Source organism: Aspergillus eucalypticola, assembly GCF_003184535.1.
Source record: "Aspergillus eucalypticola CBS 122712 chromosome Unknown BO83scaffold_42, whole genome shotgun sequence".
NCBI lineage: Eukaryota > Fungi > Ascomycota > Eurotiomycetes > Eurotiales > Aspergillaceae > Aspergillus > Aspergillus eucalypticola.
In genome coordinates, this window is record NW_020290316.1 from 132,073 (window position 1) to 145,804 (window position 13,732).

The 13,732-nt window shown below is 50.7% G+C and overlaps 3 protein-coding genes across 3 annotated transcripts; 1 reads left to right on the plus strand and 2 right to left on the minus strand.

Moving 5' to 3' along the window:
- Positions 1-1,560: 1,560 nt before the first annotated feature.
- On the plus strand, positions 1,561-5,005 carry BO83DRAFT_383167 (uncharacterized protein). Its single transcript, XM_025532406.1, has one exon. The coding sequence runs from the start codon at positions 1,616-1,618 to the stop codon at positions 4,556-4,558; it is 2,943 nt and encodes a 980-aa protein (XP_025382580.1). The 5' UTR covers positions 1,561-1,615; the 3' UTR covers positions 4,559-5,005.
- Positions 5,006-7,850: 2,845 nt separating this feature from the next.
- Positions 7,851-10,504, minus strand: BO83DRAFT_432247 (transcription factor; the record flags this gene model as incomplete). The annotated part of the gene is made up of 3 exons (XM_025535611.1): positions 7,851-9,078; positions 9,139-9,851; positions 9,968-10,504. 3 exons carry the CDS (start codon positions 10,502-10,504, stop codon positions 7,851-7,853), a joined length of 2,478 nt encoding a protein of 825 aa, XP_025382581.1.
- Positions 10,505-10,723: 219 nt separating this feature from the next.
- BO83DRAFT_184393 (Zn(II)2Cys6 transcription factor) lies at positions 10,724-13,568 on the minus strand. Its single transcript, XM_025526498.1, has 5 exons — positions 13,213-13,568; positions 12,537-13,136; positions 12,091-12,419; positions 11,687-12,031; positions 10,724-11,597 (listed from the first exon to the last, which is right to left on the minus strand). The coding sequence occupies exons 1-5, from the start codon at positions 13,387-13,389 to the stop codon at positions 10,964-10,966; spliced, it is 2,085 nt and encodes a 694-aa protein (XP_025382582.1). The 5' UTR covers positions 13,390-13,568; the 3' UTR covers positions 10,724-10,963.
- Between the last annotated feature and the right edge of the window lie 164 nt (positions 13,569-13,732).

Genomic DNA, 13,732 nt, shown 5'->3' on the forward strand with positions numbered 1-13,732 from the left:
TTTTGTGGTGGGAAGGGGGTGGTGGAGGGGCAAGGAATTTTGGGTTATCTTTATTTTTTATTTTTACTTACTTTATTCGGCCCTGAATAGCATGGGGTTTTTATTATTATGGGTGAATTTCTATTTTATTTTTCAATTATGATTTTTTTAATTTTCTTTTTAGTCTTCCACCCACACCCCCCTCATTAAGTTACTTTGGTTTAGTTACGTAGGACTCGACTACCCTTTAGTGCAGAAATGTCAGGTACCCTGTGCACTGTTTGTCCACCCGAATTCGATCTTTCTTTTCGAAATTAGATTACTCGAGAATCTTTCTCCGTTCCCTCTATCTATCGAGTCAGTTAGATGCTGACTGGAAAGCTGTTCTCTGCTGCATCACTAAGCAGTCGCCATGAGTGCCCGATGGGTGCCTTCCACACAAAATAATAATGAACCCCGCCCGACCAGCCTGCGTGCGCACTGTGAGTGGCCAGCTGGCCGAGAAGTCACGTGTGCGCTCCCGGGGGGCAGAAAATAAAATCCAAAATTCGAAAATCCAAAAAGCCCAAAGCAAAAAATTAAAAAAATCGAAAATAAAAAATAAAAAATAATAATAACGAAAAAAGGAACGGAGTCCATCAAGATCCCAAACAAATCATCGCGCGCGACCATCTCACGACTTCAGGATACATCCAGGCATCGCTTCCTGAGTGGTTTGAGGTCTCTTTTCCCGGCATTCACGGTCTTCTTTGCTCCTGTTTCCCTGGTCAACCTTGCATTGCCTGTCGGGCGCCCCCTCAAGCTGTCCCCCTGGGAATTTCGCCTCTCCCAACAATTGCGCTTTTGGTCGCTGTGGATCCGCCGTATTGCTCTCTCAGTCAGCAACGTCAGTAAGTGTGGTGTGTGTTGATACCTCAGGCCACACAAACTAGGCACCGAATCCCGCATTTTTGTCCCGTCTTGTCAGTCACGCTTTTTTTCTGATTCCGCTTTGGGGTGGGAATCCGACTCATTTTATTATTATTATTATTTCGTGTTATCCACCGCCGCAAAATCGCAGCAGCAAAGCAAAGCAGCAGCAGTAGCAAAGCAGCCGGTCGCACGGCTCTTCTTCAGTTTCAGAAATACGCGCCTCAGTGCGCGTCTTTTTCTGACTGCTGCTGCTCTTTGCACTGGAATTGGTGTTCCCTGCCTCGCTCTTTCTCTCGTTCTCACCCCCCAAGAGGAAGCGTGTCGTTCGTTTGGTGCAGACGCGGTGGTGGTCACATGCCCGCTATCTGAGTGTCCCTGACAATCAATCCATCTTCATCAGGGAAAACAAGGCAAAAAAGATAATAAAAAATAATAAAGGCCATTGAAAATAACCACCACGTCAGCCATTGAGTGATTTTCTTTTCACTCTCATCCTCGTCCCGTCAAGATGATGGGCTATAATGGGCATTCGTTTCATCAACAACGCCCGCCCCAGCAAAATGCTCATCCGCAGCACCAACAGCAGCACCATCTGCAGTCCCCGTCTATGACTGCCGCGGCTGCTGCTCATCCCCATCATGCTCCCGGTATGGCCAGTAATGGTGCCCTGTTTCGGGGTCAATCGCAGGTGGAATTGGCGGCTCAGTCCCCAGATCTCCGCAAAATGACCCCATCCTCCACGGGCCCTGTAGTCGGCCTCCCCACGGGCGGCCATTATAGTCCGTTCTCCGGACATTACCCGCCACAGGGCTCGTCCGATCTGCTGTCTCGCAATGCCGACTCCGTTGGCCAGCTGAAGGATCCCTATCTATCCCTGCAAAGCCTGCAACGGAATATGAACCCCATGGCCAATTTCCGTACTCATCCCACGATGAATGCGCAGGCTGCCATGTCCCCGCATGCGCATGCGATGGGTCTTGCTTCTCCCCAGCAGTCTTTTGACCGACTGCAACAGCAACATCTTCAGCATCGACAGACGCCGCACACGCATCCCACGACGCAAACCTCTGCTGCGGCGTCGCCGATGCTGACCACCGCTCAGCCTCAGCATGCCTTCCCTCAGTCCGCGTATCAACAGACACAACAAGCGTCGCCGTATCAGCATACACAGCAGCAATCTCCTTACCAGCAAGCTCAAGCATCGCCGTATCAAGCGCAGCAGGCCCAGTATCCGCAGGCCCAATATCCGCAGGCCCAGCATCAGGCTTCTCCCTATCAGGCACAGGCTCAGCAGTCTCCTTACCAGCAACATGCCCATCAGACGTATCAGCAGCAGCAGGCCCAGCAAGCTCAGCAGCAGGCCCAGCAACAAGCTCAGCAGAAAGCACAGCAGGCTCAACAACAAGCCCAGCAACAGGCCCAGCAGAAAGCACAGCAAGCCCAGCAGCAAGCTCAGCAACAGGCGCAACAACAGGCTCAGCAGCAAGCTCAACAGCAAGCACAGCAAAAGGCCCAGCAGCAGGCTCAACAGCAAGCTCAGCAGGCTCAGCAACAGGCGCAGCAACAAGCTCAACAGCAAGCTCAGCAACAGGCGCAGCAACAGGCGCAACAGCAGGCTCAGCAGCAAGCAGCACAGCAGGCCCAACAACCCGCTCATACTCAGGCCCAGCAGCAGCAAGCCCAGCAAACATACCAGCAACAACAGTCAAGGTTCCAGCAGCAGCAGGCTCAACGGTCGCCATACCAGCCTCAACCACAGCAGCTTCAGTTCCATCATGCATATCAGCGCCAATATCAACAGCCACAAGCGCAAACACAGGTACAAGCTCAACAGCCGCAGCCGCAGTCGCAGCAACAGCAGCACCCCATTCTGCAGCAACATCCCCAGCAACAGCACCATCATGCCTTGCACCAGTCCCAAGCACAGCAGCATCCTTCTCTGTTGCAACAACATCAAGTACAGCAGCAGCAACCATCGCCTGCACAGGCAAAGGCACAGCTTCAGCAGCAGTACCAACCACATGCTTCTGCGTCCGCTAGCATGTCTGGACCGGAGCTCCTTGCTCCAGCACAGGAGAAGCCTGAGAGTACTGGAACCAAGCAACGCAAGAAGCAGTCTAAGCCTTCTGCGTCCCCGGCTACGCCCGCTACACAGGCTACGCAGGTCAATGGGCAAGCTCAAGCTGGATATCCGGCTCCTACTCCGGTCTCTGCTGCGGGCCCTACTCCCGCTCCCGCTCCAGTATCTGGTGTTGGTTCAGGCCCCACTTTCACTCCTGCTGGTACATCTAGTGCAGTCCAGGGACCTGCCACCGCAGGGGCTGCTCCTACAGCTGGCGCTGCTCCAACAAATACTGCCACGCCAACGCCGAAAAAGAGAGGTCGTCCAAGGAAGCCCGTTGTGCCAGGCGAAGAAAAGAAACCCAGGCCGAAAAAGCCAAAGAAGGCCCAGACGGTGACAACAACAGCACCCGATGGCACAACGATGGTGGTTCCAGCCCCCACAACTAATGCTGATGGTACACCTGCAGTTGCAGCTCCCGCTCCTGCGCCCGCACCACCACCGCAACCGATTATCGGTCCGGACGGGAATCCTATTCCCCAAAAGCGTCGTCGCGGGCGGCCTCGCAAGTCAGAACAAGGCAACGTGCCTCCCAAGCCTAGACCGCCAAAGAAGCCTTCGTCCAAGCCAGGCACTGGTCGGCCCCGTGGACGGCCACGCAAGGCTGATGTTGAAGCACGAAAGGCTGCTGAAGCGGCGGCGGCCGCCGCTGCTGCAGGTGGACAGCCTCAGGCTGATCAAAATCAAGCTGGAGCCCAGAGCCAGGTGCTACAGCAGCCACAGCACTCACAGGTCCAACCCCAGTCTTCGGTACAATCACAGGCGCAAAATCAGCCCCAGTCCAAGCCGCAACCGGCACAGCCTTCACAACCATACCAGTCATTCCATCAATTCCAAGTCACTCCGCAGCAGCCTCAACAGATGCACGGCCAAATGGCAGGCCAGTCTAAGACGCAGTCTCACACAAATCAGATGCATACGTCCAGCCAGGCCCAATTTCAGGCACTCCAACATCAGTTCCAAGCGCAACCTCAACCTCACACCAATACCCAGGCCAACCAGCAACAGCAGGCGCAACCGCAGTCGCAGTCCCGCTCTGGGCAAGCTGCGCAGCAGGCACAGGCACAAGCACAGCAGCCTAGACAAATGCAGGCTCAGAATCAAGCTCACACACCGGTTCAGCCTCAACCACGTCAAATACAAGCTCAGGCTCAGCCACAGCCTCAGGCCCGGTCAGTGCAGGCTCAACCCCAGCCCCAGGCTCAAGCGCAACCCCGTCAAATGCATCCTCAACCACAGACACAAGCGCAACAGCAGCCACAGCCACAGCCCCGTCAAATGCCAATCCCGGCCCAACCACATGCAGCAATGCATCACCAACTGCAGCCTCATCAGCTGCACGCCCAAGCGCAGGGTCATCCTCACCCTCATCATCCTCAGGCTCACCCCCATCCTCACGCCCAATTTCAGCTACATCCCCATCTCCATCCCCACGCACAACCGCAACATCCTGAGCCAATGACTCTGAATCCGCCGCAGAAGCGCGGTGCGCCTGTGGACGACGACCCGCGCAAGCGGGCCTTCATAATGCCCCAGCAGATGTGATTCTTAGCTGAATCGTACTTGCCTGTCTAGCTGCTTTGTTTTACCCTCTAGATATCACGAAAACGCACTGATGCCGTCCATCTAATTTTGTTACTTCCATGGTTTACTGTTTAATTCCTGGCTTTACCACTATCATCATCATCATCAATCAACACTATCATCTTTGTGGATGTTCTTCTGGCGAGCCTCTCTCCTCTTATCTGCCGATCAGTTTATTGTCTTGTTTGTCAAATAGCTTGTGCGCGTGTTGTCGGTTCCATTTCTATCATGATGATCGAGTAACCCAATAACCCCAATTCAGTTAGTCATGTTATGTTAAGCCCTTGCATCAGTTGTATGTGTCTTTTGCAAGTCGTTTGTGTTTTGTTACCTCGTTTATACTTTTCGTTTAAGCCCCTTGCAATTAAGTTAAGTTCAGGTACATGAAATGAAATAACAAGTACGTACATTAATTTTGACTCCAACATCTACTGTAGATAAAGTAGTTATCTGTGCCCGGTTTGTTGCCTCGGTATTCCAATAGAATTGCCTGTTGAGACGTTCACTCTTGCCAGGCATCACCTGATCCTCCGCCACCGCCTATTTGGTCTCTGACCATGATCACAACTTACACTACCAACCACCCATCTCTTGTTTGCAACTTTCAGGAACACCATGATCGGAGATCATCTAGCCAGGTAGACTGAATCAAGTAGTCACTAAAGCACAGCTGCGGGTCTCCGTCACCTGACAGTGGGGGCTGGATTGTGACTGACTTGTCATCCACTTAGCGCTCTTTGTCTTATAATGGTCTTTCATACCAATTCTATTATTGTCTGCTTCCACAATGATATTGGTTGAAGTCGAGGGTCCAAACTCTGGCTGCCAGGCTGGGACCAATGATGGTAGCATTCAATATACCTTTGGTAAGACTAACATTCTCTAAGCCTGAAAATCTCATGTTCACTGTTTGATTCTCCATAATAAGCTAAGCATAGCTGACACTGCATTCTATTAGCGCAGTGTTCAACCTCTCTCGAGACGAGAGAGTAGAAAGATTTTTAGATCTGCTCGACACTTGTCCTTACGAGGACCGGAAAAACAGAAATGATAGACGAGTCCCCAGAACCTGTGAATGGTTCACAACGCATCCGAAATTCACTAATTGGCAACAGTGTTCAAGTCACGGTCTCGCCGGTCTACTATGGATCTCAGCTGATCCCGGTTGTGGCAAGTCGTTCTAACAAGGTACCTGGTGGATGAGGTCCTAGTTGGCAATGAGCAGCAGACCGTGTGCTATTTCTTCTTTAAAGATGATTTCCCGGATCGAAGAAGTGCAGTTAGTGCACTGTCATCTATCTCATACCAAATATTTCTTGCACAGCCCCAGCTTCTATCAGATGAGGATGTAAATAGAGTGCATAATCATGGCGAAAATCTTCTCCAGTCGTTCCACATATTATGGGATATACTCATGTTGGTCTCTGCTCAGGCAACAGCGGGAGAAATTATTTGCATTCTGGATGCATTGGATGAGTGCCGAGATCGGGATGAACTTATCGAAGCTATCAACATGTTCTACCAAGGACACTACAAGGACCGGAAGTTGAAATTCTTGATGACAAAAGCAGACCGTATCCTCACATAGAGCATCGATTTCGGGAGCTGGAAACCGAACTACAGATAATTCACCTAGGTGGTAATGGCGAGGAAGAAGTCCAGCAAGTTTTTCGTGAAATAGGGGCAGCCATACATGGCCATGAGGAAGTTGTAAAACTTCTGCTTGACACAGGAAGGGTGGACGTTAACTATAAGGGTTCGGATGACCAGACTCCTCGGGAATGGGCAGTCATATATGACCATGAGGGGGTTGTAAAGCTTCTCGAAAACTACTAATACCTACCTTCTACGAAATTGATTGATGTTATATGAAGACTCTCAGCATTGTTGTGTTACTTGCGTTGAATAGCCAGTTATAGAGAGTAACTTTAGTTATAAACCATTGCCTTACTTATACATTCAAGAACTGATTCATCATGTCCGACCTTCTCCTCGCTACCTTGGAGTTCAATAAGGGGGAAATCGCCATTGACTTCGTCCAAGATTATAACCTAATAGATCTAAGAACAATACTACCTATAGACATTCAGGCCAGATCCTGAGATTTTTCTTCTAATCTGAACATGCTCAGCACCAAACCTAGGTTCTGGTTAAGGCCTTTCTACAATGCAATAACATATCATCTCCAAGATGAAAATCTCCGCACCCATACCCAACCTACTATGATGCAAAGTCTGCTAGTATCTACATATCATATGAATACATCAATATTTATTATAACTAACCTAAATCTCGCATCTTATACAGTATATGTACACTATCCACCAAACACGGTACTACATGTATAACAATAAACCAACCCCCTCTCCAATATAATCTCTAAATTAGCAGCTCCACCAACCCTCAAAACACAACCCCAAAAGAAAAAAACCCCCCTATCAAACACACATTCATAAAGATCGTGACCTCAACTACCAACTCCCATACTTGTTAAATCTCATCCAAAACATACCATCTCCGATCTCCATCTCCATACATCATTCATTCATTCATTCATATATCATATATACCTCCAGTTAACTATACCCGATTACCTAGCCACCCAAATCACATGCCAGAATACCATAACCATCCCAAATATAATTAAAGTTCATCCCAAAGAAAACTCTCATTCCACTGATTCATGTATCATACAATATGTACCTTGGACTACTACTACACATGTAGTCTAGTTTATAAATTTCATATGTATAACCAAGGAATCTTCAAATGCTCTCATCTTTCGGTATTATTCTTGATCATGGTTTTGTCTGTCTGTCTGTCTTACTTGGCTTGCTTTGTGGATGAGGGATTATTAGTTACTATGTCAGAAAACTAGTGAAGGGACACGTAGTCAAGAATCGCATAGCTAGCTTCTAATCATTATAATAATACATTATCAATTTTGGTCTACTTAATATAGATAGCTAGACATTAGTAATACATGTAATTTTGCCAATTTAAACAGAACGAATCAACACACTATCAATCAAATCATATCACATCATCACAACCGTAAGAATTTTAAAAGTGAAAAGGGCACGACGAACGACGACGACGACGACGACAAATAGGTGGTATCGTATCGTATCCTAGAAGCTTAGAATCAAGGTAAAGACGCCAAGATGTGGGTATAAGCCCGAAGATGCCGTGCACAAGTCAGAGTTCAATATTGAAAAAGTGCCAAAAGGAGAAGAAAAAACAAGTTTTATCATCAATGATGCCGTTCAAACTCCATGACTGTATCGTGGGAATTCGGGGTATTGTCAATATCTCGTAAATGATACGCATCGTCCTCAGTAGGTAGGTCTTTGCCGCAGGGTATGTCACTGATATCAATGCCTAAGCTTGGAGCAATCCGTCGTACGATACTGTTGCATTGGCGGAAAGCACGTCGGGCGGCGGGGTACTTGTAGGCCATGTGATGAAGCCAGCGCAGAGCTTTCTTGGTCTCTTGGGCTGTGGCTTCGACATCGGCGGCGAGTTGGTGCATGGGGTCGTCGTCAGATCTGGAGGGGAGGCTGGATAGGTGAAGAAGGATGGCTGTTGTTGCTTGCATGATGTAATGCATAATGCACCACCAAGGGGTCATAGTAGTCAGCCAAGTGATGTCCGGTTTGGGGGGGAGACAGCAGAGAAGGGACCGAGCTGAGCGGACACATGTCAACGCCATGGAAGTGTTGAAGTGCACGCGACTGCCGGAGTTGCGACGCGAACCTGCCCGCGCAGACGGCGGAACTGCTGGGTCCGGGGATGCGACGCCCGGCCCGAGTCCAGTATGTGTGAGGCACGGACGGCAAAGGGTGATACGGGCACTGTAGTAGCTCATGGCTAGGGAGATGCGTTCTCGCATCCACGGAGCGCTACGCTCCTTGGGTAGGTCCAGCTGGTCGCCGCTCCCGGAGCTAAAACGATAGGCTTCGGGGACCTTGCTGAGCCACATGTCTAGAATGCTGCTGAATCTACGGATCCGCTGCTCTACCTGGCTGGAGCGCTCTCGGAGGCCTTGGATACTGTATACCTTGTTGATGATGGACTGGGTGATGGTGGCTAGATCCACAATGCAGTGGAAGTATAGCGATGGGCTGGGCTCGCAGGACGAGAGCCAGCTTACATCGGCGCGTGATTCCTCTTCCGACTGCAGCAGAGTCAGCTTCAAACGAGTCATGCGCAGGGAAGAGTCTTGGAGAAGAGGAAGGACGTCTGGTCTACCGAACGCCTCCTCTTCGAACGGAAGCGGCAGTGGCGTGGCGCTCAGGTTTTCGCCCACGCAAGAGAGCCGTCCGGTGATGGCAGTGAGGAGATGCTCCAAGAGGAATATCGACCACCACAGCCGAATGCGGGCCTCTTTGGCAGGATACTGTGTGCGATCGTCGACGAAGCGCAAGTTGATTCCCAGGGATACAGCAGATCGGAAGGCCATACTGGAGAATTTGAACGCCCTACAGTAGAACTAATTTCAGCAAGTGATTAACAAACTCTCCTACCTGGGCCAAACTTACCTATTTATTTGACTCATGCTGACAAAATACAAGGCCACCAGAAATTCGACCTGGATTTGCTGAAGATCCGCATGCTCAAAGATGAACTTCTCGCTGAGAGTCAGTTTGCGTGCCCGGTTCAAGTACACCAGATCATCATAATCGCGGCCGTCTGTTCGGCCAGTCGTCGCTTTGGTATACCGACATCCAATTGCGAATATCATGTTCAGAATGGCCAACCAACGCTGTGGAGGCTGGGCCGGCTGGCTGAAGAACTGTCGATACTGGGACACAAAGGCCGTCTTCCGGACGACGTTGAATGACGGATGGACCGAGTCCATAAACGCAGTGAAAAACCGATCAGCTATGTCCTTCGGGGGCAATGCATATGGATCAACTGAATCGAGTAAAGGGACGCCGATATCATCCAGGTAATAACTCATTGCTGCCATCGCTGTCTCCTGCTTTTGCTGCGATGACGTCGCGTGCCCACCTCCTACCCTGTCCTCCATATCGACCGAATCGTCCTTTCTCCGGTTGCAGATTTCAGATTCATCTTCAAGTCTCTGCATCCAAGCGACTTCCGAATTCTTCCCATAGAAGCCCATAGCCACCGTTTTCTCGCTGCGGTTCAAGTCTTCTTCAACTAAGTCGAGTGCCTCTAGCGAACCGATGGACGAGGTCCCAGAGTCGGAGTCGCCGTCATCGTCGGGAGGAGATGTTATATCGGTGCCCTTTCAGATCGCCCATTACAGTTAGATAGAATCCTACATCGCGCGACCGCATATGACAAGGAAGGACTAAGGGATACTGGCAATGTATAGGCCAATCAGTAGGCACCGCGACTTACCCTAAGGACTTTACGAATGCGTCTGGCCGCATTCTCATCGACTTCCTTCTCCAGATCTTGCAGCAGATGCTCATATTGTTCCACCTTCTTGCCCAGAATCCCGAGCTGTTTCTGATCACGGACTCGCTTGACATCCACGAAGAAGCAGCTGACATTGTGATCGATGCACTGTCGACACACCGGCTTGTTCCCATCACACTTGATCTTCCGCTGTCGACATGGCTCGCAGGCTCTCGCCGACCGCCGGCGTTGTGACTGGCTACTTGAGCTGGCCGTGCGGGGAATAGCGACTTTGGCAGCGGAGCCCGAGACTTCACGGGATGATGACGATGACGATTGATAGGGATAGGGGCCCGGTCGGTCCATGAATTGGGGCAAAGAATAGGGGCGAAAGGCCACAGGGGGTAGCCCCGGGCTCATCGGACCCCATGGCCACTCGTTGATGCCCCTCACGGCAGGATTCTCGGGATCAATTTGGAGGGGGGTACCGTCGGCGTTGGCGACGCCGAAGGGATATGATCCAGGCGCGTCTTCCATCGCGGATCAGAGGCGAAAACAAAAGTGTGATCCATCAAGGAGATGGAGAAAAACAGAAGTCGCAGAGAAGTTGGTTCAGCAGCCAGAAAATCAGGGGCGAAGGTCGCAAGTCACCTGTTGTGACGTCATTGACCTGAAGCTTGTCCTCTTCAATTGCTGCACGATCAAGGCAAATGTAAAGTGGAAACCACTGAGTAACAAACTTTCCACGGACCAAAGTTCGGGGAGAACGGAAGTTCATGCGATAAGTCAACTCTCGTTGATGTATTATAGGAAATTATCTGCTCGCAGCACAGCGTACGCCCGAGCGCCTCTCTCCCGCGGAAATCATAGCTGGTCCACGGAAGCCCAAAAAGAAAAAAGCATAAACTGAAAAAGTAAGATGTCGCGGTACGCCTCGTAATTGCCATGTGAAAGGAACAAAATCAATCTCCGAATTCGAGCTGGGGACGACCCCCATCAACAGCGCAGCCGCTCAGGCGCAATTTCATCTTTGCCCAAGCTCAGACTCTCATATCGATCGAGCATGTCGAAAAGACTGAACTCCCCATCCCAGACTCTGCGGTAGCGTTCGTCCGTCTCCAGCTTTTGTAATCCTGCGGCATACTCATCCCACCGGGATGCCGATGTAGATTCTTCGTCAAACATCGCCTTGAGATCATCCGAGACCGCATTCGATTCTCGCAGCCGCCTGCCTTGCCCTTTGGCATGAACAGCCTGCCGGAAGATGTGGAGGAGAGACCGTCCCAACGGCGACCGACTGGCAATATTGGAGAAAGAGCTGGCAAGCGCAAGAAAGTCAGGGTCTAAGACATCGAACGTCCCAGACTCCAGCAACGTGAAGAGTGCCAGGTTGATTGCATACATGGCAAAATGATGAGCACGACTGATGCCATATTCTCGTCGGTGAAGAACCGTCAGGGCAGCTATTGCGCGCGCTGCAGATTGTACGATGCCTACGGTATTATACTTGGGCAGGGGGCTTAGTCCCGGTGGGCTCTCGGGTGTTTTTGGTGCCTCGGAGTCGGGAGTATTCCTGGGTCGCTCAGTCCTGAAGGTGAAGATGTTGATCACCAACGTATGGTAGCGCATTCTGCTCCTGTCAGCACCTTGCCATTATCTGTAGCTGCCACAGAACATCTAAAAATCCACAGAGGCTAAAAATGTATGTAGAGTCCTTACCTCAACAATATGATGTACGGTGGTGGCCTATGATACGGATCGAAGATATCCGGCAGCTTACTATACCAGCCACGCAGCCTTTCATACAGGGTTTCCTGCATCTGACGTAGGTGCTCGGCAGAAGCAGCGTTGGCGTCGATCCCAAAGAGCCGCTGTGATATGTCTCGTGCAATTTCACACAGGTTGCATGATTCGTTAAAGTAGTAGCTCAAGTAGGACGGCCGAGCAGATTGATGAGAGGGGTAAGGGTACCACAAGCTCGAGTCTTCGGCGCTATACCGATTGGGCCGTTCGAGGTTGACCTTGTCAATAAGGCTGGGCCGCAGAAAATCGGCATGCACGACACTGTCGGGATTACTGTCAGTGGCTTCATCCCTGAGACATAGCAGGTTTGGCTAGCTCACGTGTCAATATGAAACAAACCCCAAGCCGTCCGCTTGATCGAAATATCCATATCATCAGAGATCTGACCCGGATTCAGGCTAAATTTCCTTGGTCCGATGAGACCCAGAGATTCGCCCGTCCAGATGGCTTGATGGAGCATACGATAGCCAAGATCGTCTTCACCCGATATTGCATACCTCTCATGCAGCAACAGCGTGCCTTGCAGATTAGCCAGACTCAGCTTCATAGGCCCTTCCTCTCTCAAACGCTCCGCTTCCGCGAGGAAATCGGCCCCTTTGGTCATAATATCCCCGGGTTCGACATAGGCTTCCGAGTAATCTGAAAAGTGCTGTAAACCGACATTTAGCTGACATTCCAAAGACCCTCCACTGAAGAAGACCAGTATACACACCCGGTTGGATGACTAGATGTGATAGATTCATAAACAAGAGATTAGAAGACCTACGCAAGCGTTGGTGAGCAGAGCGTTCACAAGGAATGGACTGCAAAACTCCGAATTGGTGTTACCCTTCCGCATATGCTTGAGGAAGACATCGCGGTCGAGAAAGGCATGAAAGGGATAGTCCCATGTGAAGTAGAGAGAGACGAGATGAGAGACGAGATCAGCATCGCCGGTTACGGTGGTCCAGGGCTCTGCGGGGACCCTGTGAGGGACTTCGTTGCATAAGTAATGGATATCCATAACCTTGGGACGGAACGACGGCCCAGCTCCTTCGACATCGATCACCTGTCTAACCTGCTGTAGCTGCCTTTCCGCCGCGTCACTCACCTTGCTGCATCCCTCAATCCGGCCTAGAGTATCGTCGATATACGTACGAATTTCTTCGGCCGTGGCATCCTTCCGGATGAATTCCAGTAGTTTCAGAGCATGTGACTGATCTTCTGCACGCATCACCTTCAAGAGATCGTTCAGCATATCTCGGTGATAGCTCAGCTCATCAGCCGTACGCTTTGCTGCTACTCTTCGACGCTGGTCGAGCGTCTCATCGAAAATGCACTGTCGGTTGAACGCACGACAGTTGTCACATGGTGCTGTTCCAGAGCACTGTCAGGGTGAATTAGATACAATGCCAGACGGCTGCTCGCCACTTTCACCCAGTTTGTTCGTAAGAAAGACCTACCTTCCGTTTGGACTTCTTACAAGCCAAGCAAGCCATAGACACGCGTTTCTTCGACACATCCGAAGCGGTCCGAAAGCTATCCCCAGGGGGGCTATCACCCGGTGGAAACTTGTCCGACTTGGTGGGCGACGGACCCGGCGCCAGCTGACGGTGTTGTTGACTGCCGAATTCAGTCATGTTGCATGTTCATAGAGATGAAAGCAGTGGAACGTCATTAAGTGTTTCCCCTGAGAGGGAGTGTGGGGGTGGGAATGATTAGATAGAAAGAGTCTGTATTGGCCAAACATCCACAACACGGAGTGGCGAACCAATATAGTTGGAGGACAGGGGAGAAAAGGCCCGTCGAGCAGGCACATGCCCCCTTACCATTGTTATTCTGCAAATTATTTACCTTCTTATGACGTAGATTAAACGGACACCACCTACGTTAGAGGCGTCAGGAAACCATGTCCGAGCAGTTGTAGAACACGGGGCGAGGCCTTGGACGGCGGCCGGGACCGCAACCGTTCTGATGGCCGTC

Bases quoted from the DNA above. Each gene is read 5' to 3' on its own strand.
- BO83DRAFT_383167 (XM_025532406.1), top strand. From the start codon at position 1,616: ATGACCCCATCCTCCACGGGCCCTGTAGTCGGCCTCCCCACGGGCGGC.
- BO83DRAFT_184393 (XM_025526498.1), bottom strand. From the start codon at position 13,389: ATGACTGAATTCGGCAGTCAACAACACCGTCAGCTGGCGCCGGGTCCG. The intron at 12,420-12,536 runs GTAGGTCTTCTA...GTCGGTTTACAG, and splicing joins CTCTGCTCACCAACGCTTGC to CACTTTTCAGATTACTCGGA. The intron at 11,598-11,686 runs GTAAGGACTCTA...TGACAGGAGCAG, and splicing joins CCGTACATCATATTGTTGAG to AATGCGCTACCATACGTTGG.